Consider the following 27,388-nt stretch of genomic DNA (forward strand, 5'->3'; position numbering starts at 1 on the left):
CCACTTACACGCGGATATTTTTTCAATAGACTCTACATACCTACGTGGTCCACAGATGCAGAACCACAGATGCAGATGGCTGACTGTAGTTATATGTAGGTTTTTGACTTGGTGGTCATGGTGGTGGGGTACTTCAAGGATCAACTATAGTTAGTTGCTTGATCTTGCTTTTTAATTCAGTCTGACAACCCCCCTTTTGGTTTGTTTAGACCATCTACATATAGAATATTGATATGGTTGGATTTATAATTGCCATTTTGTTGTTTTCTGTATGTCTCCTGTCTTTTTCTCTTTCTCCTTTAATGGCTTTCTTTTGTATTAAACTTTTTTTTTTTTTTTCTCCTTTTCGGTACGCGGGCCTCTCACTGTTGTGACCTCTCCCGTTGCGGAGCACAGGCTCCGGACGTGCAGGCTCAGCGGCCATGGCTCACGGGCCTAGCCGCTCCGCGGCATGTGGGATCCTCCTGGACTGGGGCACAAACCCGTGTCGCCTGCATTGGCAGGCGGACTCTCAACCACTGTGCCACCAGGGGAGCCCTGTATTAAACATTTTTTTAGTGTACTATTTAAATTCCTTTTTTTTTTTTTACTGTATTTTTGAGTTATTTCCTTAGTGGTTGGCTCTTAATTTATCATAATTTACTTCAGATTATTGATTGATTGATTGATTGATTGGCTGTGTTGGGTCTTCGTTGCTGCTCGCTGGCTTTCTCTGGTTGTGGCGAGCAGGGGCTACTCTTCGTTGCAGCGTGCGGGCTTCTCATTGAGGTGGCTTCTCGTTGCAGAGCATGGGCTTGCGGGCTTCAGTAGTTGCAGCTCTCGGGCTCTAGGGCACAGGCTCAGTAGTTGCGGCACACAGGCTTAGTTGCTCTGCGGCATGTGGGATCTTCCTGGAGCAGGGATCTAACCCATGTCCCCTGCATTGGCAGGTGGACGCTTAACGACTGCGCCACCAGGGAAGTTCCTACTTCAGATTAATATTCTGGTAAAATATAGAAATTTTGCTCCAGTATATTTTCTTTTCTTGAACTTCTCTCCCTGTGCTATGTTGTATATTATAAACTCAATGATACAGTGTTTAATTATTGCCTTATACAACCTTATGTCTTTTAAAGAAAAGATGAGAAGATTTACTGTTTCTGATATTCTTCATTTCTTTCCATGGATTCAAGTTATTGTCTTAATTTCATTTCAGCATGAAAGACTTCCTCTAGTATTTCTTGTAAGACAGCTCTGCTAGCAATGAGTTTTCTAATTGTTTATCTGGGATTTTTTTTCTTTTTTTTTTAAGATTTTTTTTGATGTGGACCATTTTTATTAAAGTCTTTATTGAATTTGTTACAGTATTGCTTCTGTTTTATGTTTTGGTTTTTTGGCCCTGAGGCACATGGGATCTTAGCCTCCCCAACCAGGGATCGAACCCACACCACCTGCATTGGAAGGCGAAGTCTCAACCACTGGACCACCAGGGAAGTCCCTATCTGGGAATGTTTTTATTTCACTTTTGCATTTGAAGGGTAGTTTTGGGTGATACGGAATCCTTGGTTTTTAAGCACATTGACTATGTCATTCTACTGCCTCCTGAACTCCATTGTTTCAGATGAGAAGTCAGATGTTAATTGTACTGGTGGTCTTCTGTAGTGACAAGACTTCTTTCTCTTGCTTTCAAATTTGCTTTTTGCTTTTTGTCATTTAACAGTTTAAATGTGACGTATCTGGGACTTCCCTGGTGGCTCAGTGGTTAAGAATCCAGCTGCCAATGCAGGGGACGTGGGTTTGATCCCTGGTCTGGGAAGATCCCACGTGCCACGGAGCAACTAAGCCTGTGCGCCACAACTACTGAAGCCCTTGCGCCTAGAGCCCATGCTCTGCAACAAGAGAATCCACTGCAATGAGAAGCCCGCACACCACAACGAAGAGTAGCCCCTGCTCACCACAACTAGAGAAAGCCCGCGTGCAGCAATGAAGACCCAACACGCCCCCCCCACAAATAAATAAATATGATCTAGGTGGGGATCTCTTTGTATTTATCCTTCTTGGAGTTATTGAACTTTTTGGATGTATAGATTAATGGTTTTCATCAAATTTGGGGAGTTTTTTGCCCTTAATTTTTTTTTTTTTTTTTTTTTTTTTTTGCGATAGGCGGGCCTCTCACTGTTGTGGCCTCTCCCCTTGCGGAGCACAGGCTCCGGACGCGCAGGCTCAGCAGCCATGGCTCACGGGCCTAGCCGCTCTGCGGCATGTGGGATCTTCCCAGACCGGGGCACGAACCCGTGTCCCCTGCATCGGCAGGCGGACTCTCAACCACTGCGCCACCAGGGAAGCCCTGCCCTTAATTTTTGAAATATTTTTCTGTCCCTTTACTTTTGGGACCTCCATTACACATATGTTGATGTGCTTATTGTTGTGCCACAGATCTCTGAGGTTCTCTTCCATTTTCTTCAGTCTTTTTTTCCTGTTTTTCAGATTGAATAATTGCTATTGATCTGTCTTCAAGTTCACTTTTTTTTCCCCTGCCATCTTTAATCTGCTTCTGAGCCTCTCTAGTTAGAATTGTCATTTGTTAGTGTACATTTCAACCTCAGAATTTTGCTTGGTTCTTTTGTAATTTCTATTCAGTGTTTTTTGTTATTTCTGAAAACATTCTTGTGTTTATTTTTAATAGTTTCTTTTTCTTTAAAAACAAATTTTATTTCCTACAGCAGTGGTCCCCAACATTTTTGGCACCAGAGACCAGTTTTGTGGAAGACAACTTTTCCATGGACCTGGGGTGGGGGTGGGTGGGGGATGGTTCAGGCGGGAATGCAAGCAATGGGGAGCAGCAGATGAAGCTTCGCTGGCTCGCCCACCGCTCACCTCCTGCTGTGCAGCCCAGGGGTTGGGGACCTCTGTCCGATAGGACTCCTCAGAGTTTTTCTTTTAGCCGTGCCAAGCGGCATGCGGGATCTTAGTTCCCTGACCAGGGATCGAACCCATGCCCCCTGCAGTGGAAGTGCAGAGTCTTAACCACTGGACCACCAGGGAAGTCCCTGTGTTTATTTTTAAGCTCAGGTTTGTAGGGGTTGCCCTGTGTCTGCATAGCTTGCTTAGTAGTCAGCAACTGGATAGTTGTGCTCAGACACCTCAACCATATTTCTGCCGTCTGCTGATGGATCTGTGTGAAGGTAGGGAGTTGATTCCGTGTTCAGGCTGTTTTCAAGTCTGTTTTAGCTTTTTGCTAAGTCCCTTTTAATTTCCTCTGCACATGCATGCGGCCTCAGGGTTGGCTAGGAGTGTATGAATAGCTTGGCCCTCTCTGGTCTCTGCTATGTATGTGTGTAGCCTCTGATCACCCAGAAATCTGCTTGCTCCAACCATAATTGCAAACTCAGGCTAGTAGAACTATCAACCCTCCCTGCTCTCGTAGCACAAAAGTCATTTTTATTGACAAAGCAGCTGAGCATGGATATCACCTACCACTCCAAAATGAGAACCTCCCCCACCTTCTGACCATAGCAATCTCCTGGCCTTCGTGTTCTGTTTTGCTCTGGCAGAAGCTCCACAGTGACTGAGCTGGGGGAATAAAGGGAATGGGAGCAGCCCCAGGCAAGGATGCCACAGCCTTCCACTGTTCCTACTCAAAAGTTCAGCAGTTTTTCAAACATAAAAGTGTCTTGGGTTGTTGTATGTTTTGGGTCAGTTCCCAGAGCACTGGAACTGTTTTATCAATTTCCTACATTTGAAGAGAGGATTTGCTGACTTGCTTACACTGCCAGCTATAGCTGGCAGTGCTACCCAGACCATCTGAGAGTTTAATTATGATTTGAGTAATTGGAGAAGTCGGAACTTGAAGACAAATTCCTCGATGGGAAAAGGACTGCAGTCCTGTCAAAAATATCCAAAAAGCCCATTGCAAACTTGTGATCCAGTTGTTTAAAATGGTTATAACTGATAATGGGAACTAGCTAGGGAAGAGGGTACATGCTGTGCTTCCCTCCTTTCTTCTGCTGGTAGTTCTGTATTTTTTCAAGTTTTTTTTTTTTGGCCACATGTGGGATCTCAGTTCCCCGACCAGGGATTGAACCTGCACCCACTGCACTGGAAGTGTGTCTTAACCACTGGATTGCATCTTACCTTGTTAGGCAAAATGAGTGCGAACTGGAAAAATGAAAATCTCATAGTTAATAATAAGAACTTGTATCATATGAATTTGAAACAAGGAATCCATAGATCGTTAAACTGAAGTCAATAATATGCTCACCTGTGAAAGATCAGTACTCAGAATAATACAGCACTAGTCTGGTTGTGGGTAGAGGGTTGTATGGACTCTACAAAGAAGGCATGGACTCCTGGGGACCTGGAGACTTACTCTTGGGGGAGGGGGTTGCATTGGAGTGCATCTTTGCATTTTCAACAAGGCTTTAATAATTCTGTAGTTACGGTGTTTTCCATATTGAGTACCGTGTTTGTTTTCACCACCTCACATGAATTGCACTAGTGGCTAGCTTTAGTTGCAGCCTGCAGACATATACTCACCTTCCAGATAATTACAGTCGGATCCCTTTGCCTTACAGGTGAGAAAACTGAGGCCAAATGAAATTAGATTGCCCATGTAGTAAAAGCCAGGAGCAAAGGTAGTGCTCAGGGCTCCCAGCTCTGTCGTGCTGCAATTCTATATCATCTGGTTGTTACTATTAGTCTTGTTTTCCCCAGAGAGACTGTGTATCTCTAAGGAACATAACTACATCTGGGACATTACCTCTTGAGCCCCTTAAACCCAGGAGAGAACTGTGTACACAATAGGTACTCAGAAAATCCATGCTGAAATGAATTAAGAAATAAACTCTGGTTTATTTTTGTTGCTAAGAGAGAGGGGAAGTATAGGAATTTCCATAGGCTGCCATTTAAGTAGTGTTCCTCTAGGAAGATGCTGGGGCTGTATTGGAGAGTATGGTAGAATCCAGAACACCATTATATTTGGTCCATTTCCCAAAGGTCCATGCCTGACAGATCTAAAGATAAGTGAAGAAACTGGGAGTTTTCTGAAGATGCAGATTTTGATTTTATTTCAACCGATTATTAGTGTATAATAGTATAAGATACATTTCTTTAAAAACCACCAACCCAAACCCATCACTGATGATTCAGTTATTCAGGAAAGGAGGGAAGCCCAGGCTCATCTACATAACAACATCTGTTCTCGGTGCAATGTGCAATCCTCAGTCAAGGCCCTCCTCACACTAACACAGCTCCTGTCTCCAATGGCTTCCTTCCCATGCCTTGGCTGGGCTGGGCTTTCTCAGTCAACCCCAAAGGCAGAGAATCTAATTTACAGATTCTTTGTGGACATTTTGATCTTGCACTTTAAGTCACACCATCTGTAAGGCTCAGAGACAGACTAAAGCTTCTTATAAAAGTGAATCTGGGAAGAAAGGATGGCTCTAACAGAGTAAGGGTCAGATCCTTCTTTGCCCATCAGTGATGCTCGGAATGCTCTGGAAAACAAGTGGAGGCAAAGAAGGGGACTTGAATTTACATGACCTGACCTCGAGCCCTGGCTAAAATTTTTCCTAGCTCTGTGCCTTTAGGTGGGTCATTTATCCCCTCTAAGCCTCAGTTGGCTCACTTCTCCATCATCTGTTGCCGTATCGGGGCAGAGAGGTCCCTCTGCCAGCAGGTTGAATGAGCTAAGTGGCCTCTGAAAACTCCAAAGTCCAAAGCAAGGTGGTGTGAGGTAGAGAAGGAGGAAAAAGAAAAGGAATGAGAGTAGGATCAATGAAGAAAGGGTGAAAAGTAGAAAAGAAAGAGGCAGAATGGAGAGATGGAGCCAACACAAGGAGCTCAGTTACCACTTCTGGGCTACAGTCAAGGCTTAGATGATGACACTGATGGCTGGGTCCTCTTCACTGCACGGAGAATAGAGCTGATCATTAGACCTGGCCTGGAGCCAGTCTTTGGGAAGGAAATTTATTCAGACTATCATGACAGCTACCATTTGTATGATTTTAATTCACAGGATCACTTTTAAAGCCTCTAAATCTTCATCTCTGCCTAGGTGACAGGCTCCTGAAGGGGCTCCCAAACCTGGCCCTGGAGCAGGTCATATCTTTACACTTCCTTAAGCCACAGAAAACTTGAACCAAGTGGTGTGGTCATACTCCTCACCAGGCTTCAGCAACACAGGAGGGAAGTGGGGCTGTGAAGGGGAAAACAATACAGGTTACACCTTGCCAGCCCAGGTTGCACCCTTAACCATTCAGGATGGCTTCTGGACTGGTCTCTAGACCAGTTCTGTGAACCAGTTGCCAGTGTAAGAACTGTTTATTATTGGTTTGCAATGAGATAAAGAACTTGAACCAGAATGAAAATCAATCACATCACTAAACACACTTTATCACAGCAAGACTTTCTTAAGGAAGCAGGGTTGATTTACATTCTGGTGCAAGCTGCAAGCATCTTATTATGGGCTGGAGCTTTGAGGAGTATTACTCTATGCAATAGCTAGAAAAGAAAGTTATGAGGAAGTAAACAGGATGAAAAGATTTGGAGGATCATCTTAACACTGTGGTTGCAGAAAATAATAGATTTTTTTTTAACATGTAAGTGCCATTTTAGTAATGTGGTTAAGAGTTTCCTGCGTTGTTCATGACTTGGAGAAGAGAACACACACAGACTTTTGAATCATACAGACCAAGTCTGACTTGCGTGTTATGACCTCTGTCATCCAGTGTGACCTTGGACACACCACCACTCTAACAAGCTGGCTTGTAGACTTACCTGATTGACTGCATCAGGCCAGTTCTGGGTCTCAAGGCAGAAACCAGAGTGTTTGGGATAGACTGCTCCACTCTTGCCCTTCAGTGTGCCATCCAGGAAGTTGCCCGTATAAAACTGGACCCCTGGCTGGGTGGTGTACACTTCCAGTACCCGCCCGCTCCCAGCATGATGGACCCTAGGGATAAAGCCAGACCACATATATATAGGTCCAGGGTGGAAAAGCAGACAGGGAAAAGCTGGGAAGCAGCTCTGAGACAGGAATTAGACCCAGTCGCAGAGCAGGGACAACATATATGGAGGAGACAAAGGTAAGAAGAGCATGGTGGGAACTTCTGGCAGCCTCTTAGGTGAGGCATGAGTAGCTGGTTTTGAGGATCCCCAATAGCAACTTCTCACTCTGAGCTTGGCTTCTCTGGGGAAGGGCAAAAGGGACTCACCCCAGTCAGATGTGTTTGTGTGTGTTGGGGGCGGCCAGGTTGGAGACAGGTAGTTAGGCTGGGATACTTTCTCATAAAGAGGTGGAGCTCTCTGCTTGGTCTGGCAAGACAACCAGCTATGTCTTCTGAAAGAGAATAGATGCTTCTCCAAATTAAACTGCCCGCCACCCTTGGGGCTAGAGCAGGCAGGGCTCTTTAGCCAGATCCCCCCAGAATAGATCTGTTCTGGGTTTCTGCCAAATTGTTTCCTTTTTTAAACAAACCAGGCCTCTACAGATGGGAGAGTACCTACCTGGTTCTATACTTGGGGTCAAAGGGATATATAGATAAAGAAAGGCTGGGTCTTACAGACTTACCGAGGTAAGACATCCCCACAACGTGTAGTCAACCAAGAGGTTCGGGGAAAGATGTTTGGAAAGAGAAAGGCCAGGGTTTGAATAGTGGCGGGGAGGTCGGAGGGTCTCCTCACGTGGGGGCCGTGGAAAGAGAAATGTGAATAGGAGGGACAGAGGAGAAAAGCAGGCTTGAGCTAGAAGAACACAGCTGGGGTCTTGGTGCTGGGGCTCTGAAAAAGAGAAGGCTTTTGAAGTTCTTTCTGTTTCTGTTAGAGCCTAAATTATTTTCTCTGCTTTATTTAAGACCCATTCATTCTGCAAACATTTATTGATTATTTGCTAGTGCCGAGCATAGTATTAGGGTGTTAGGGTAAAGGTAGAGATTCACAAAGGTAAGATGGCACGAGGTACTTGGAACTTAGTGAGAAGGAGAGTGTGGACACAGATGCCTGTCAGACAAGGCTGGAGGTGGTGAGTGCTATAAGGGAGATGCAACCTCCAGCTTGTCATGGAAGTAGGCAAATCATACATCAAAAGTCAAGAAAGGACTAAGGGCTCTGGAAGTTCATGGAAAGCAGAGGTGACTTCAGTCAGGAGGAGTTGGGGCTTCTAACAAAAAAAGGGCCTTAGAGAACAGGCAGAGATGGGGAGAGGGGAAGCAAAGAGACAGGATGCCAGGTAGGGGCACAGGGAAAATGGTATGATGGGGGAGGGGGGAGATGTATTCACCTATGGAATAGGAGCTTTGAAAAGGCACATAGGATGTGGTAGTTGGTCCCCTGTAGCATAGTAAGTGGCATTAATACGGCAGAGGAAAAGCTCCTCAAATAGGAGTTGGTATCTTTTCTTCCCAACAAATGAAAGGCAAATGAAAAGTACAGGCAGCAAATGAAAAGTGCCTACCGTGCACAAAAACGCTTTTCTTTAGATCCCTTCAGACAGAAATTGTGGTCGAAGCCATTCATGTGGAACTCCTGCAGGTGTTTTCCAAGCTCCACTGGCTTCCTCAGGTCAAATGCAGTTCCCTGCACTGGAGCAACTTCTCCTGGTGGGAAGAGGCAGAAAAAAGAGTGACAAATGCCTAAGTAAAATCTGTATATCCTAAAGACCCACTGGTTCTACGCTCCCAGCCTTCATTTCAAGTTGTAAAGGAGGTAGCAGTCCAGATCCTAAGAATAATAAATGACTGGAGCTCCTTAATTGTAGAATGTCACTGACTGCAAGATGCAGCAGCTATAACACTCAGAATCATCCAAGCGTAAAAAAAGTACAGAAGTCGGGCTTCCCTGGTGGCGCAGTGGTTGAGAGTCCACCTGCCGATGCAGGGGACACGGGTTCGTGCCCCGGTCTGGGAGGATCCCACATGCCGCGGAGCGGCTGGGCCCGTGAGCCATGGCCGCTGAGTCTGCGCGTCCGGAGCCTGTGCTCTGCAACGGGAGAGGCCACAACAGTGAGAGGCCCGCGTACCGCAAAAAAAAAAAAAAAAAAAAAAAAGTACAAAAGTCAAGGAAACGCATAATTTCCGTTAAGGAATAAGTTGGATAAAGGGTGATGGTTGTCCTAATCACTGAGTCAATCACCTTGTTGACATTTCTTGCTTTAATGCTGAAATATCCCAGGGCTCATAACTGAGCATTATTAATACCTGGTACTGGCTAACCAGATGCTAACAGTGTCCCTGAGATTAGTGATTTTTGAACCATTTGGGGCCATTATTAGCCAAAGTGACACTGGTAGCCACTCTTCCCCAATCACTTCCCTGATCAGTCAGTAGACTTGAAACATAGAGGGAACTGTTAATAACAACACTGGGACAAATGAGTTAACCGAGACAGTTGGGGGGGTACTAGGATGTATGGCCACTCTACTATTAGCCACTTTTAGAGTCACTCCTTTGTTTGTTTGTTTATTTATTTATTTAGGCTGCATTGGGTCTTCATTGCTGTATGCAGGCTTTCTCTAGTTGCGGCGAGCAGGGGCTACTCTTCGTTGCAATGTGCAGTCTTCTCATTGTGGTGGCCTCTCTTGTTGTGGAGCACAGGCTCTAGGCTCGCAGGTTTCAGTAGTTGCGGCACACGGGCTCAGTAGTTGTGGCTCACGGGCTCTAGAGCGCAGTCAGTAGTTGTGGCACACAGGCTTTGTTGCTCCGCAGCATGTGGGATCTTCCCGGACCAGGGCTCAAACCCATGCCCCCTGCATTGGCAAGTGGATTCTTAACCACTGCGCCACCAGGGAAGCCCAGAGTCAATCCTTTGAATGAAAGCTTTGTGTTTCTAGGAGTGCTTCTTGGAGGAGTTATAGTTGGCAAGCACCACCCCCTTCCTATGTGTAAGCCAGATTCCTCAACCTCTAATAAGTATATTTGTTCTTATCAAGGTGGGACATTCTGAAGCCTCTTTTCAATGATGTCGGTGGGTGACCAGTCCTGAGGGAGGACACTGCAGTGTGAAGACCCTCAACTCTTAAAGGGCAAAGCACAGAAAGAATCTGGATGGGAGCCCCATCTTGGTGGTTATTACACAACAAATGATGCCCAGTCAAGACTATCCCTTCGTGGTGTTACAGAACTCAAGGGTGTTGGGACCAGGAGGGTTCTCAGAGCTCATCTGGTCCAAACTGCTCGTGTAACAGATGAGACTGAGATCCACACAACTTGATATAATCAAACAACAACTGTGATATTGATATACCATATTTCCTCAATTTAAGACACTCATTTTCTCATATATATTATAGGCTATAAAATATATATATATATATATATATATATATATATATATATATTATAATTCTGCTCGGCTTGCAGAATCTTAGTTCTCCCCACGGGATCGAACTTGGGCCCCGACAGTGAAAGCGCAGGGTCCACTGGACTGCCAGGGAATTCCCTCATTTTCATATTTTAAAATCTCTGAAATCATGTCATGTCATGGTTTAACTGGCAGGGTGTTTTTTTTCCTTCATGGAATGTAAAATAATGGTGAACTTTACAACTGATGGCATCTTAGAGTTGATAAAATATGTGAAAATAATTTGCCACATCTTCTGCTCTACTAAAACCACTGAACAAGAAATCAGGGCTTTGAGGAAGTTCCCTGGCGGTCCAGTGGTTAGGGCTCCGCACTATCATTGTCAAGGGCCCGGGTTTTGACCTCTGGTTGGGGAACTAAAATCCTGCAAGCCAGGCGGTGCAGCCAAAAAAAAAAAAAAAAATCAGGGCTTTGTGGGCGAAAAAGAGGAATCAGCGTTATCTTGTGAGTAATTTCTCTGGAGATCCAAGGGAGAGAGCAAACTTCTCAGCAGACAGTCCTCTAGACATGTTTGCCAAAAGGCCATAACATGGGTTTTACATTCTTCTGAATATTGTGCCATTTTGCTTTATCACCTTTCATTCTCTTCCCAACTTTCAGATCTGTTCTTCCCTATATGCTAGGCTGAGCCATCTGAAACAACGTACACAAATATTTTGAATTTAGCTCAGTTAAGAAAGCCCAGGGAATGTGCGGAAGAATTCCTCCTCATAGGCATGTTCCTGGAATATGACAGAGCCAGAGCAATGGGCTAGGAGCCTATTCACAGTCACTCTTCTGATCGATGAACACATTAAACACCTACTGTATATGCCAGGCACTCTGCTGGGCAGAGCTGATACGTAGATGAGACATGACCTGCCTTTTTAAGCTGCTTGCAGTCTGAAGGAGGGAGAGGACATATAAGCCTCTCATAACCACAGAGTGTGAAGAGTGCTCCCATAGAGGCACAGCTGTAAGAAAGAAGACAGGCAGTAAGACTGGGTTGGCTTAGATGTGGTGGACTGGGGAGATTTCATGGATAAAAGTTTATTAGTTGAGCTGAGACTTGAGGTGAGGTCATGGTAGGTTGAATGGGTGAAGAAGGTTGAAGAATAATCGATGTGGAGGAAACAGCTGAAGTACAAGGTGGTAGTGTGTGTGTGTGTGTGTGTGTGTGTGTGTGTGTGTGTGTATTGTAATAGTAGTAGCGGCAGCAGTAGTAGTAGCAGTTGTAGGGTAGAATGCCTCAGATGAGGAAAGAGATTAAGTAAAGTTAGATGAAATCACTTCTCTGAGCCTGGGGTTTTTCATCAGTACAACAAATAAGCTGGACTAAATCACTGACTTTCACCCCCTACCCCATTCCTGCAGAATTTGTTATTTCAGAGGGAAGCTCAATAAATACAAGTGTGCACACACACACACATAAAATAAATATACATATACCGTTGACCCTTGAACAACATGGTTTTGAAATGCACGGGTCCACTTATACATGGAATTTTTTCGGTAATACATACTACAGTACTACACTGTCCTTTTTTTTTTTTAATTCTTAATTTTCTTTTTTTTGGCTGCATTGCTGCACATGGGCTTTTGTCTAGCGTGGAGAGCGGGAGCTACTCTTCGTTGCAGTGCGCAGGCTTCTCATTGCGGTGGCTTCTCTTGTTGTGGCTCACGGGCTCTAGACGTGCAGACTCGGTAGTTGTGGCGCACAGGCTTAGTTGCTCTGCGGCATGTGGGATCTTCCTGGACCAGGGATCGAACCCATGTACCCTGCATTGGCAGGCGGATTCTTAACCACTGTGCCACCAGGGAAGTCCCTACACTGTCCTTGATTGGTTGAATCTGCAGATTTGGAGGGCCAACTGTAAAGTTATAGGTAGACTTTCGACTGCATGGAGGGTTAGTGCCCCAACCTCCGCACTGTTCAAGGGTCAACTGTATACAACATAAAAAACATATATATAAAAGCCAGAGTGAAGCCAGTACAAGCTCTGAGCAGCTCACCTAGAAAACCCTAGGAACAGATGACAGCAGAGGTGCACCCCATCCCACCCCCTAGAAGTATGACCCACTTAGGAGTGAGAAGCCCCTGGTCCTAGGATCTTCCCCAAATACAAAGAATCCCAGGTTCCTCTGCAGCAGGCCAGGCAATCTGGCCAGTCTTCCTTGAGGGGGAAAGAGGAAAGGGACTCTGTTTCAGAGCCCTACACAATGATACAGTTTGGTACATTTAAAAGTTTTTGTACTGTCCCAGAACTGAATCATATATTTTGAAGGTAAGTACAGACATTAGGTGTTTAACATACTCTTTCAGGGTGAGAGTTATTTTTCCTTTCATGCGGTCAGATGGATAATGTTTTAGGAACTTGGTTCCTGCTATTTTTAGAGGAAAGATATAGCATGCAAAGTGGGGCTGGAATCTTAGGAGGCTAAGAAAAATGAGGAACTTGTACCTTACCATTAAAAAATTAAATAGGAAAAAGAGAACTGACCTTTAGCCATTTAAAGGATTTGGTTCTGCTTCTTTGAGTTCCTAAATACTAAGAAACATGAATGTCCTGTCTTTGGGTGAAAAGAGGGTATCCTTTTCTTAACTCAGAACTTCTGCTCAGAACTGTAGTCTTTTTGGCACGTGAGGACTGGGGTCTTTGAGTTCACACAGAGCCGCGAGGGTGCCTGGGTTCCAGAGCTCCTGAGGGAGACACGGAGGCCTGGCTAAGACCATCCTAGTGTCTGGTGTCCACTGTTCAACCAAGAGGATCCTTCTCTTACCAGAGTCAGCTTTAGGAAAAGTTAAGTGGTATTCTTTTTGAAACATCCTTTAAAAGCATCTATTTCCTTTGTCTTGGTTCTACTTTTCCAAAAAAGAATTCTTGAGTAGGTAATATTTACACATGTAATCGATTTAAAAGATATCAAATGTAAAAGTTACAAAGTCGTACTCTACAGTGAAAAGAATTTCTCTCATCTTTGTTCCCTACAGATCCAGTTTGCTTCAGCAGAAGCAACCATTGTCACTTGTTTCTCATGCACCTTCCAGAGATACTACAAGGATATCCAAGCATTTAAGTGCCCGTCCATGCACATCCACAAACTCACAGCCTGTTTCCACCTTGATCTTTTCACTCAGTTTATCTTGGAGGTTGTTGCTAAATTTGTTCCTAGGTATTTCATTAGACAACTCCATATGCACTCATACTTTTCTCTATTATTTCTATGATAATCTATTTAAAATTTCTTTTTGAGGTCACAATTGCAAATTTATATATTTTCCTAGAAAATTATCCATTTCATCTATATTACTCTCATGTTTATTTGCAAAGAGTTGAGGAAAGAAATAATTTATGATCCTTTCAGTTTCATCTGTCTGTGGTTATTTGCCTATGCTCATATCTAATTCTGTGGATTGAATAGATTAGCTAATGCTATATCTATTTTATTGGGGGGGGTTTTCCCTCCAATGAAGCAGCTCTTGGATTTATGAGTACTACCTTTTCTGATTCTTTTCAAAATTATAATTTCTTTTACTTTTGTTAATTTTTCTTTTGTTCTCTTGGGTTTATTTTATTATTCTTTTTCAAATATCTGCATTAGATGCCTAATTCATTTAACTTCACAATTTTTGATTCATATAAGTAGTGCTAAAATTTTCTGAGCATTACTTTAACTATATCACATGTAGGAGTTTCCATTATAGATAATTGTAATATAATATTTGCTTACTATATATTCCTATATATTATGTATATATTTCCATTATACATAAATAATTATATTATTTATTTTCTAAATATCCTTAGTTTTGGGGTTTGACTTCCCTTTTGATCCAAGAATTATTAAGAGAGAGTTAAAACATTTCTAGGTCAATATTGGCTGTGTTGTATTTTGTGAAACTGCCTGAGGTTTTCTTCATGGTCTTAGATATGGTCATTTTTTGGTGAACTTCCATTGTGAATTGCATCCATTGTGAATTTCATCCTTTAGAAAACAGAATGTTTTCTGTCCTGAAATCAGCCTTTTCTGATGTTCAGATTGAGACCCCCTGCTACTTTGGCTTTCACTTGCTTGGTTTGCTTTTGAATTCTTGTATTTTCAACGTTTCTGAGTCACTTGGTTTGTACACAGCATTCTGCTGGGTTTTGCTTTGTGATTTAATCTGAGAGACTGTTTAACAGGGGCGTTTTATGGCATTAAGATGACACGTATATTCTAATTGTTCTTAGTTTGTCATTATATTTTATGGTATGCTTTCTGTGTTTATGAATTCTAGTTGCTTTTAAAAAAAATCTTTTACAATATGGTCTGTGTTTGTGTGTATGTTCCTGATAATTTAGAAAGTTTATGTTTTTGTTTTAGTGGTTACATCTATGTACAAGTCACTTCAATATCATATACTTAATTCTCTGTTTCTTAGAATCTTCTGAACGTCTTCCTCCCCTTTTCTCCTCTTTGCTCCCAGTTGGGTTTCTGACACATTCTAATGTGATTCTAATAAAGGCACTTTTGTTTCCCAGTAGATGGTGCTAGAGACACAATATAAAGAGCTTGCTTTATAAACATACACCTTGTCTGAGTTCAGTCAGTCCTCTAAACCCTGAGCAGTTCTGGAGGATGGCTGAACTTTTTGGATCTCGAAGGCCAAATCCTGGATGATAGTGACCCACCAGGGCGCTACTGTCCTGTGAAGTCTGGGTGACCAACTATCTCCCACACTGACTTTAAAAAAGACAACAGTGTTTCCTTATGAAACAATTAGACTGGGAAAAAGAAGCAGCTGTTAACGTGGGCTCAAGAAGATTTTAATCTTACCAACCCATATTCCCAGTGGTAATTTATGTTATGCTTTCTTCCCTAACTTTAAATGGTGCTCACAATATTTAGTTCTTTCTTAAAGCCATATTTGACTCAAAACCGAACCCTTAAAATAGTCCCAATGTGATTGCCTGGATCAGTCAATCAATTACTTACTTTTCTTGACTTTAAAGAAATAAGAAAGTCATGGAATTTTCATGAAGGAAGGACCCAGGGCATATTTCATGTCTATTAGCCTGATATTGAGCAATCTATGATATTGAGCAATCAATGTTTACTTTAGCTTTTCTCTCTGTAAAACAAAGCTGCTATTATTTGCCACCCCATACATTACATGGAAATATTTGATAAATGATATGTTTGAACATTTTCAGGAGGATGGCATAAATAAAAGGGCTAAATTTCAGGAAATACATATATAACACAAAGCAGAGCTTAGAGAGGGTAAGACTTCAAGAACGGCAGCGAAGCCCTGACCTAAAATTTAGACACTTGGGATAATTGTAAAAAAGAGATTTTTGCTGAATGAGAAGAAAAAGAGAAGGTTCCAATCTGTCTTTTCCAGCCTCATGCCCTGACACACTCCCTCATGCACTTACTGGTCAGGCATATGGGAAACTTAGAATTTGTCTCCCAGATTCACTATGTCTTTGGACCCTTTCTTGTAACTGGAATGACATTTCTGGGCTCCCCTACCCCACTCCAGCAAAGCCCACCAGGTCATTTGAGAATGCTTATTCTTGGGCTTCCCTGGTGGCGCAGTGGATGGGAATCTGCCTGCCAATGCAGGGGACACGGGTTCGATCCCTGGTCCGGGAAGATCCCACATGCTGCAGAGCAACTAAGCCTGTGTGCCACAACTACTGAGCCTGTGCTCTAGAGCCCGAGAGCCACAACTGCTGAGGCCCGCGCACCTAGAGCCCGTGCTCCACAACAAGAGAAGCCACTGCAATGAGAAGCCCGCACACCGCAACGAAGAGTAGTCCCCGCTCGCTGCAACTAGAGAAGGCCTGCGTGTATCAACGAAGACCCAACACAGCCAAAATTAAAGAAAGAAAGAAAGAAAGAAAGAAAGAAAGAAAGAGAAAGAAAGAAAGAAAGAAAGAATGCTAATTCTCTAATGCTATTTCCTCTGTGAGGGACTGTATCCTCCACAGCTAGAACTAATCCCCTTTTCTACTTTGTTCATCCCACTTTGCACATACTTTCCCCAAGACATTCATCCCATTGAGGCATAGCTATAAGATTATTTCAAGCTTTATATCCATAAGGAATGTGAGCCCCTAGAGGGCAGGGATTGTGTCCTACTGATTTTTGACCCTCTGAGCATTAAACAGAGCCTTTACTTGACTGAAAACCTGATGAATGAATGAAGTAAAGGGGAAAAAAAAGGGCAACTGTGAATGTTGTAGCATCCTGTGACAAAGTCAGAATGAAAGATCTAGAAAGGACCTTAGGAATTATCTCATCTAGTACCCTCGCTTTGCAGATGAGGTTGGAACCCAGACGGCTAAAGGGACTTGCCCAAGGTCCCTGCATAGTGTCACAGCCTCCAGGCCCCTACTCAGGCACTCTCCACCTCACCCTGGAGTGACTTGGGTACAGCCCCTCCCACCCCCAGCCCTCAAGTACTCTTGATTTTTCTAAGACTTTGGAGAATGAATGTGCAGTTCTTTCAATTTCGGTTTATGCATATGTGCATATGTGAGTTTGTGCTTTGGCGCTAAGAATAGAAGGAGATGTCAAAATAGCTATCTCAGCAACGCTGAGTGTACAGAAAATGAAGCCGAAATGGAAAGGGTGCCTTCAGAGAGGATGTCACATCACCAAACTTTGGTTTTGAAGCCACCAGAAAGCTGTGGTGTCAGCAGAGAGAAGCCGTCTTCAGCTGAGGATTTCTTATTGTCCTGAATAAGGTTGGCTGGGTGTGTGTTTAGGTCTGAGCAGCAATGCCTGGCAGATGGTGGGCTCTGACCCAAAGGTGTGGGGTTACAGCTCTGGGGGAGTGGCCTGAGGCAGTACTTCTGCTTCCCCATTTCAGGGAAAGTCTGAGTGCAGGCCCCACTAAGGACCCACCTGAGGTTACTGTCATGAATTTTGAATGAGACCAGTAGCTGTATGGCGGCAGCTGTAGAGGGTATGGGGGGGGTAGGATTAGTCAGGGTTGGGCTTTGTTAGGAGAATACAAAGAAAAAGGAGAGGGCAAGGGACTGGAGAGCATATGAAAAGGGGTGATTCTAATGATGGACTTTTGATCTTAGTAGGGGAGGAGGTGAACAGTGAAAGGGTGGTAGGATCAAGTGACTATAGGTTCTTGTGGCATTGAAGAATCATTGAAGCTGAAACAGACATCTTAAATTGTGATCATAAAAGGCTGCAATAAGAGGTAGTGATAAAGTCAAGGGTATGACTCAAAGATCATAGGAGTGATTAGCTGAAAACCTTGGAGGACGAGATCATTGGGAGAGGACGTCAAGAAGCTAAAAGGTCAGGGTATCATCAATATGGAGAATGAAATAATGTAGAATTATGATAAGAGTAATGTTGGAGTGACAGTGAGCCAGGAATACAGTCAAGTCTACAGAGGACCTCAACAAAGAGAGCTCACGTGAGTGTCACCCTGGCAACTACAGCTGACTCATTCTTGCAAGAAGATGATGTAGACCTGAGCAGTGGAAACAGGACTCTAACATTCCAGATGCCTGTCACAAGGCCTTAAATCTTCCTCTAGCTCCTCATTCCTGACAGTTATAATTACCTGCCCTCTGGAAGTACAGGAAAAACTCACTGCCTTCATGAAATCCATCTGCTTTGATCCATATCTCTTATCTCACATGAAGGAGTCTTACAGGTGCTCGACCTTTTCCCCATGACTGCTTGTGGCATACTGCATTTTTCAAAGATGGCCACACCAGGTTATATTCATCCCACAGGCTCTACTTACAATGTGATGGTGACACTCCTTCAGTGAGAGGTGAAGTCTTTTTTGCCTCCCTTAAGCCTGGATGGACCTTTGTAACTGCCTCAAACAATAGAATGTGGTACAAGTGATGCTATGTGATTTCTGAGGCCAGGTTATAAATACAGAGTGGCTTTGGCCTGGCCCTCTCTGCCTCAGGACATTTGCTCTTGGTTCCAGCCGCCATGTTGTAAGGAAGCTCAAGTCACATTGAAAGGCCATGCATGGGGTTTTCTGGCTGACAGCATCCAACCAATAGCCAGCATCAACTGCCAGACATGCAAGTGAATGAGCCTTCTGATGATTCCAGCCCCTGCTCTAACCTTCCAACAGAGGCCCTAGACATCATACATAGAGACAAGATATGCCCTGTCTAAATTCCTGACCACAGAAGCAGTTAAGAGATAATAAAGTGGGAGTAACTTATCACATATCAATAGATAACTAGTATACTGCCTTGGGATGTTTTCACCTCTTGGCACTTGATTTGACAAGACAGGAGGTGACAAATTTTGACAGAAGTCCCTTTAGATGATTCTACCTTAAGAACACTAATCCTTGCAATTACTTTTGGATGAGGGAAAAACAAATATAAATTTGCTAGTTCACCCAGTTTTGAGTATCTTTTATGCACCAGCCATTAAACTGACCCCAGGGAACTTAGAATCTGATGAAAGAGACAGATAAAAAAATTAAAACTTACAGGAGAGTATGACAAATGCAACGAGAATGGCATTCAAAGGGCCCTGATGGAGCAGGGAGCAGCAGCATCTATTGCAGCCAGGAGGGTCAGGAAAGGTTTTCCGGAGGTGGTGACAGGAGGCTAACCTTGAAAGGTAAGTCAGGATTGGCTAACTGGACAAGGCGTAGGGCTACTGTCATCCGTGAATGACAAGAGTGGTCATGTGACTATCACTCTGGCAACTACAGCTGCCTCACTCTTGCAAGAAGATGATGTAGACCTGATTATTGGAACCAAGATTCTCTAACATTCCTGATCTCTGTCACAAGGCATTAAATCTGTCACAGGAATGGACTCTTGTTGTCCATATTTGGGGTGAAGGCAAGACAGTTATATTACACTTGTCCTATGGGCTCCTAGCTCTGACTTGATTTTTTGGGCAAAAGACTTAAGAAACAGAGTACAAGGTAAATTAGTCCTTATGAACTCCTGATCAAACACTGACTACTGAAATGGTTTTCTGTGTAACATCTGGACATGAACACTCTTCTCAGTATCTGACTGAGAAAATTCACCCGGGGTGAATTTTAATTCAATGCTTTTAATTTCGCATCATCTGAAATAGCTCTTTTCCCTACCTGGTGGCCCTAGTGCCTGATTCTCTGAGAAGATGAACAGATGGTCACTGCAAGAGTCACTGAATCTTCATGTTTATTCATTTTTTAGCCCCTTCTTTCCTGGCAGGTCCCCCTTCTAGCTCATCTTCACACAACCCAATAACACAAGTACAGTGTTATTGGAAGAAAACCAGAGTCCCTCCAGACAGTCCTCAGCACCGGTAACTCCTGTTTATAATTACAATTAAAAATCACTTTGAGAAAAGAGAAAAGAAAGCAAAAGAAAATCTGGCACAGACTTTGTAGAAAAGTTTGGTGGAGGGAAGAAATTTTCTCCAATAATTTTTTCTCCCTTAAAAAAGAAACGTTTCTGGGACTTCCCTGGTGGCACAGTGGTTAAGAGTCCGCCTGCCAATGCAGGGGACACGGGTTCGAGCCCTGGTCTGGGAAGATCCCACATGCCGTAGGAGCAACAAAGCCCAAGTGCCACAACTAACCACTGAAGCCCACGTGCCTAGAGCCCGTGCTCCGCAACAAGAGAGGCCCCCGCAATGAGAAGCCTGCGCACCGCAATGAAGAGAAGAGTAGCCCCTGCTCGCCACAACTAGAGAAAGCCCATGCACAGCAATGAAGACCCAACACAGCCATAAAAAATTAATTAATTAATTAATTAATTAATTTTTAAAAAAGCAAATGTTTTTTTAAAATATTAAGTATGTTATTTGAAAATTATTTTCTATGATTTGTCCTATATGTTGATTACAAATCTATGTAAGATGTCTTAGGATTTCAACAGACTTGCTAACTGACCTTGGATTCAATTTCCCCACTTATAAAATGGAGCTAATATTGGTATCTACCTAATACAGATACTGTGATGTTTAATTGAGAGAATGCTATGAAGGAGGTCGTATCTCTAGACCAGCACCTGGCACATAGTGCTCACTCTGTTACACACACACACACACACACACACACACACACACACAAACACTCCAGAAATACAGAGAACAGAGAAAACAATTATTCATTATAGTTTAAGTCATTAATACTAAAGGAAAGTGCATTCCTGCCTCCAGGGGGCATTGACATTTTCATTACAAAGGATTTTTTAAATTTTGTTTTTATTTTTTGAAACTATCTCTTAGTGATTTTTAAATCTAGAGCAATGGTTTTTAAAGTATTTTCTGGACTCCTTTGAGAAGGTTATAAAAGTTATGGGCTCTCTCTCCAAGAAAATGCACACACGCACACACACACACACAATGTTCCCAGAACCTCTGAAGTCCAGTGATGTGTGCCTGGTTAAGAATCTCTGATCTATAGACTGGTAAGTATTTTCTGCCTATACCACTACTTGTCACAAAACAAGTTGCCCTCTCATGACCTGATACTGAAATGCACATTTGGAATGTTGCAGTCACATAACCTGAGGTGTCTGGGCAAGAAATGCCGACTGGGAGTTTCCTGGCAGATTCCTCCTATAGCAATGTGGCAAAGGCTTTGCATAATACATCAGGGCCTCCTTCTGGACGGTTTATGATTCCTCCATATTCTTCCAGCATGGACAACAAACTAACATGGGAAAGGACACAGAAGCTTGTCTTAGTCTGAGCAATTCAACGGCTCAAAGAAACCGCAGGAAAATGAAGTATCAGAGAAAGTGGAAATTGCCCCAATGACAGCTCAGAAAATGCAGCTGATTAGGCAAACTGTTCCCTGGTTGCAGGACATATCAGCAGTCATCATCACCAATTACTGTTATCAGCTTCAGGAGCATACTGCTCACTTGGGGGGCAGTTAAACTCAATAGACATTAGAATGGATTTTAGGGTCAGGCAGGCCTGGATTTAAATCCTGACTTTCTTTGCTGTAAAAAATTGTGGAGGTCATTGAGCTTCTCTGAATCTTGACTTCCTCATCTATAAAATGGGGATAACAAGAGTGTCTACTCATAGGATTATGGAAATTAAGTGAGATAAGGCATGCAAAGTGCTCCTACCCAGCACATAGGAAGTACTTAGTAATACAGCTGTATTATGGACAATAGCTGAGGGCAATAACAGCATAGACTTTGGAGTTGTGGAGACTGGCTCCAAATCTTGACTCTACCAGTGACTTACCCGTTTAACTTTGTGCAGGTTACCTGACCTCTCCAAATGCCCGTTTCTTCAAATGAGGCTTAACTGAAGCGTAACGCCTATTTCAAAGGGTAGTTCAATGAGCTAATGCATGTATATGCTTAGCTCAGTGTCTGGTACATATTAAACACTCAGTAAATGGTGGCAATGTTGATAATGATGATGGTCACAATAATAGTTAATACTTACAAAGCTCTTAACTAAATGCCAGGAAGTGTTCTAAGCACTTTACACGTATTATCTCATTTAATCTTCACAACTAATGAGGTAGGTCCAGTTACCATCTACACTCTCCACTCTACACATGAGGCCCGCAGAGGTAGAATAAGTTGTCCAAAATCACAGAGCTGGTGAGGATTTAAACCTAAGCAGTCAGGGTTTGAGTCCGTGCCCTTAACTACTGTGTTTTCCTGATGATGATGTGTCAGAATCAGCCCTTTTAAACAGCCATTCAAGGTCATACCAAGGATCCACTTCACTAAGGTCAGAGGTGCTTCCCACTTCTCTGGCCAGGACTCGCTTGCCTGCCCCCATCAGCTTTCATGGCACCCTGGGGGGACCCACTGCCCAGAAGCAGTGCATTGCTGGGGCCGGATGTTGATCTATGAGAACCAAGACCTCCTTCCCAAATCCCCCTGGATCCACTGGACTCGGTCTGCCAATGGCTGTTAACTGCTCTCGTGTGAGAGGGGCAGCCCTTCTGCCAGTGTTCGGGGTTTGCTTGATGATTTCAAAAGGGGAACCCGTTGGGGCAGAGGAATTTTCCCACATGCTGCTTCAGAGCAGCTCAAGCAGACTCCAGCGACAGTGGAGGCTCATAGGAGACCCCTGGCCTCCACTCTTCCCCGGGAGTCACAAGGCTCCCACAGTGACGGTTCACAGGAAGCCAAGAAGAGCAGCAGGGACAGGTCGGCTGATATCCTGACACCATGAAAAAGATAGTAGTTGAACACAGATAGCCAAATTATGTTAATGGCCTAGGGTCAGAGAACAGAACCAGTAAGGGAGAGAGGGGAGAAATCAGTCCAGCCTTTCTGGTCAGTTGACACAGTGGCAGTGTCAAGAAATGGCTTTACGTGGAAAATTCAGCCCCTCTGATCTCCATCAGTGCCCCCACTTCTCACAAGTCACCCCAAACCAACATACCACCACCTAAGTTTCGAGGCATACCCTGGACACCCTTATACTGAGACTGCTGCCCCAAGCCCTCCGACACAGAAATGGTGGTCCCATCACAGCTGCTCAGCCTCCTCTGGTTTAGTCTGGACACAGAAGCTGTGTGTTTGTACTAGTGGAGCTGGAGGGCAGGCGGCCTGGAAAGGTGGGGCCGGCCTCCCCGCTCTCACTAACGTGCAGGACGTGGCCGTTGTCCTCCCTGGGAATGTGTGCGCTGCAGACCCGGAGTTCTATTTGCTCCTCGCATCTGGCGCTGCCCACAAGAACAACTTTGCACGCTCCAAATTTAGGAGCAGTTCTCTGTCCTGGGAAGAATTCTGGAATGGAGACGGAAAAGGAAGGAGGAAGCCTGCTCCCCAGGAACCAAACACAGATGCATTCAAATACAAACCATTCCTGGCCACCCCCTAGGCTTCTCAGACTGGGTCACAAGGCTGGTGGCTCACAGAGCTTGGGGAGATGAAGCTTCCGGGCTTCAGTGAGCAGGCTCTGCAGGGAGTGATCAAATGGCCTCTGATCTGTGGTTAATCTAGATGAAGATACAGAAGGTATTCTCCTCAGACTATGAGAGCATGAAGCTGGGAGGCAGATACGCTTGGGATAACAGAATCAGGAATCCAAAAGAAAGTATAAAGCAGGGGTAAAGCACTGGTTACAAGATGAAACTTATGGATAACAGGAACAGATAGGGTCCTGCACCTGTGTCTGAAAAAAAACCCCAAAAACCCCAAACCAAAGGACACCAGCCAGGTTTAGATTGTAACCCTAACCCCAGGTACAAGACAATCTTCTGAGGTTCTATTTCCTTACTTGTGAAATTGGGACACTATAGCCCCTCCCTCCTTAAGTTGTCATGAAGATTAAGGACAGCTGATACAGGGGAAGTACCCAGCACAGTGATATGAGGGTTCTCCGTACACCGCTTCACACACAGGCGGTCTGGTTCCAGAGCCTTTGTTCTTAACCGTCATGTTACATTTACTCTCATAAATGTTAACTCTAGTTTCTACAATTATTAGCGACTAGGGAGAGATGTAGCTGAGCCACAGCTTGTACGAAAATGACTTTAAGGATGTGGTTGGCAGTAAGTTCGATGGAAGTCACATAAAGACTGTAATGAGGTGTTGACAGCTCTTGGTTACTGTCTGCAGCACAGGCATCACAGGATGACCTGAGGATGTTCTGCCTCAAGAAGAAATGACTTGGGGACGACATGACAGCTGCCTTCTAAGGTCATAAGCCTGCTCTTTAGGGACCTGAGGCCCAGAACTAAGCCAAGTGGGGGTCGGCTCTAGGTAGATGAATTTCAGCTCAGTATCAGGAAGGCCTTTCCTACGTGCTGGCCCAGGATGGGCAGTGAGCATCCCGTCCAGAAGGCAGCTGAGTGTCGGCAAAGCCCATGGTTCTGAGATTCCAATACTCGACTGGTGGGTGGTGGTTGGAAAAGATAAGGTCCTTTCCAACTGTGACATTCCAGGACTATAGGTCCAATGGCCCATGTGACAAACACAGTGAAGCAAGTTGTTCCCTTCGGGGGCACACTGTGATATTTGGTTAATTCTCTCTCTTTTTTAAATAAAAATTTTGGCTTGTCTTACCTAAGGAAGCCATTGGCTGAGAGCAGCTCTTTGCAGAATGAGCTGTAAAGAACGGCTTTTGATAAGAGAGGCTGAGTCAGAGCGTGAAGTGTTGGAGCGGAAAGGGGAATAAAGGTAGCTAAGGGGCAGCAGGAGGACCCAGGGCTGTTGGGGAGAGGAGCAAATGGGCAGAAATAGGTGTCAAAGCGGGGGAAGCAACAGAAGTTACTAGAGGTTACACAGAGCTCTTTAGAGCCTTTTCAATAGCTGCTCAAAGCACGGACAGGACCATCAGTACAGGCATCACCTGGTGCCTGTTAGAAACAGGCTCCACCCCACACCGAGTCAGAATCTGCTCATCAACAAGTCCCCCAGGTGACTTGTGTGCACTTTAAAGGTGAAAGGCAGTGATGTGGAGACCGTCCAAGGGAGACCTGGGCTCAAGTGTGCTGTACTTTCATCTCAAAAAAAAAAAGGAGGGGCAGGGGGAGGTGAGGAATGCTGGGGCACGAGGAAGAGTCTGGTCTCTATAGGGACGGCCCAGCTATGCTTCCAGCCCAGCTGCTCCAATTATGTCTGTTTCTTCAGGTTCAGAACAGTCAGTCAAATTTGCATAAGGAAACCAGCGGTAATGGGGCTCGTGGGCACAGGTACTCATCTGACACCTAATTAAGCCATCTTGGTAAATCATCTCTAGAATGCCTGTTATTATTTTAGGAAACAACATAAAGAGAATGATAATTAAAAGTAACACCCTGGGTGGGAATTTTGACTTCATTCCAGTGGTTGGCAAGTTAAGTACCCTGGGATTTTTTTTTAAGGTAACATTTCTATAAATTTTCATAGATCACACGACCTCAAAGCTTGCCTCTGCCGCAGTTTTTTCCCTTTCCTCTGCCGATGCTTCAATTTTGTGGCTTTATTCTACTGCTGGTTTTTATGTATTTATTTATTTTTTCCCACTGAGCACTTTTTGGTTTTGACTTGCAGTGGGGGAGGGCGTTACCTCTGGATATTACATGCCATCGGAAGCATAAAATGCTAAACACTGTTGCATGATGTTTTCAGGTGAGAAGACAATTTTACATTTCACAGTTGGGCCCACGTGAGGCATTTTCATGCGGGGAATTTTTCCATCCTAGACTCTCATCAAGATGGTATCTGGGGATTTGCCGCCAGTGTAAAATTCACCCAACTGTCTGCAGCCTCCTAGCCTTCCCGCTAGACCTGGCCTCCTCCTGAGTGCCGCCACGTTCCCCTGGACTTCCAGGTGTGCACGAGGGCCCTCCCATCCTTTGTTACCTTCCCCGGGCCCACTGTCTGTGACCTGAGCCACTTGGTTAGTAACACCCTTACTGACCTGCTTTACACCCTGTCCTCTCCTCCTGCCCCTCCTTCCAGATAAAACCCAACTAGGGATCATCCCACAATCCACCTCCTCTGCTTCTGACTCCAGCTGCTGAGAGAAACACTTGCTGGGGTGGTATTTGTAAAATGCCAGTCTTGCTAGGTCAATCCCCCTGACTTAAAATCCTTCCAAGTCTTACATGATTTAAAGATAAAATCCTATCTCCTTACTATGGCCCAGAATGCCCATGAAGACTACACTCAGCTACAAGGCTGGGACCAGGATGAGGCAATCTAGGACCCAGGGTGCAAAATTTAAGGAGACACTCGCTCTCAGGTGCTGACCCTGCGCCTGCATGACCCTGAAAGCGAGTGCTGCCTTACATTTTGCACGCTAGGTGCTGCACCTCTCTTGCCTCACCCTAGCCTCCACCCTGCCAAACTGTCTCTGTAGCTTTTGACTTAACAGCCTACCCTCACACCCACATTCCGTGCTTATTAGTACTCTTACTCTCCTTGTTGCTAGATCCTCGCAGACACCAAGAAGCTTCTCGAAGCTCAGGGTGATATCGAGAAGGCCTCTTCCTGCCCTTGCCTCCATGCTCCCTTTGTCCCACGGGCATCACCTCTACCACTGCCCTGACTACATTAGATTCTTCACTCCCTGTGCGCCTCTAAAGGGCACAGGTGGTGTTTCTACGGCCAGTGCCCCAGGGAGCATGTAGCAATCACTAGGTGTTCCACAAATGTTAGCTGAACTGAACGCAAGTCTGCTCTGAGAACTTGCTTGAGTTAGCCTCAGGCCCATGGCACAAAGCCCACAGTTACCCCCCATCCCTTTCAGAATGGGGTAACCTCTAAGGATTGTTATGCGCCAGGTATGAACTAGAGCCAGGCCCCTGTCCAGACCTAGGGTTGGGGAGGGGAGTTGGTAAGACATAAGCTCTTAAAGGGTGGTAGTCAGGGTTCTAGCAAATAACTCCCCTTCTGACAAATTTACTTGCTGTTACTCTGAAATTTTCATAGGAATTATGCAATGTCTGGCCAAGTGCTAATTTCTGAGCTTTCTTCCTGCCAAATTTTCACCGTGCTGGCTCATGTTTGCCAATCTCGTAGCAGTGATATTTTCTAGGAGGGAACACGAGTAGCTTTGCGAGTATTCTGGAGTCTCATAAAGCTGTTCTTGGGGCCGTTTTATAAGGTGGGATTCGGTAACGCATCCCCTTGGAGGGTATCATTGCTACCAGGAGAGTTCCTTGGAGTTTCTGTATTGAACTTTCTTAGACACTGTCTAGGAGGGACCTGTCATAGAAGAAACAGCGCTAGGGTAAATAACAGTCTATGAGATCCAATATCACCAGTTTTACTCCTTTAGTGTCATTCAAGTATTTTCTTAACTGTAGCCTTATTTCTTTGAGGACAGGACCTGTGCTATGTACGTGGCTGTATGTTCTCCATGCTGCCTGGGTGTACCTATTTTGCTCAGCATTGCTTCCCCAGGGCTGCACAGTACCTGGTGCATAGTAGGCACTTGTTCTCAGCAGGTGATGGAGCATGGGAGAAGAAACTTGGGGGATAGACTTGGACCTGGAGGGTCTAGTCTCCAGAACTGCAGAGCTGAGGGTAACAAACACAACACCATGCTCTGGCTATCCACTTACAGCGAGGCCCCGGCATGTCTGCCTGGTCCCACACTCCACAGACTGGTGACCAGGCCTGGAATCCTGACTGTACAAGGGCTGGTGAGTATTGGA

The 27,388-nt window shown here is 44.5% G+C and overlaps 1 protein-coding gene across 2 annotated transcripts in view; it reads right to left on the bottom strand.

Annotated features, from left to right (window-relative positions):
- Positions 1 to 5,017: 5,017 nt before the first annotated feature.
- Positions 5,018 to 27,388, bottom strand: part of GALM (galactose mutarotase) — a 100,906-nt gene continuing 78,535 nt past the window's right edge. For both annotated transcript variants that reach the window (XM_081253525.1, XM_081253524.1), the window contains exons 5-7: positions 8,432 to 8,573; positions 6,757 to 6,931; positions 5,018 to 6,175 (exon numbers count right to left, since the gene is read on the bottom strand). In XM_081253525.1, coding sequence (XP_081109651.1) covers positions 6,098 to 6,175; positions 6,757 to 6,931; positions 8,432 to 8,573 — 395 coding nt within the window. In that variant the 3' untranslated portion in view covers positions 5,018 to 6,097. The remainder of the gene's footprint in view (positions 6,176 to 6,756; positions 6,932 to 8,431; positions 8,574 to 27,388) is intronic.

The sequence above is a fragment of the Mesoplodon bidens genome (assembly GCF_964165515.1).
Source record: "Mesoplodon bidens genome assembly, chromosome: 14".
NCBI classification, from domain to species: domain Eukaryota; kingdom Metazoa; phylum Chordata; class Mammalia; order Artiodactyla; family Ziphiidae; genus Mesoplodon; species Mesoplodon bidens.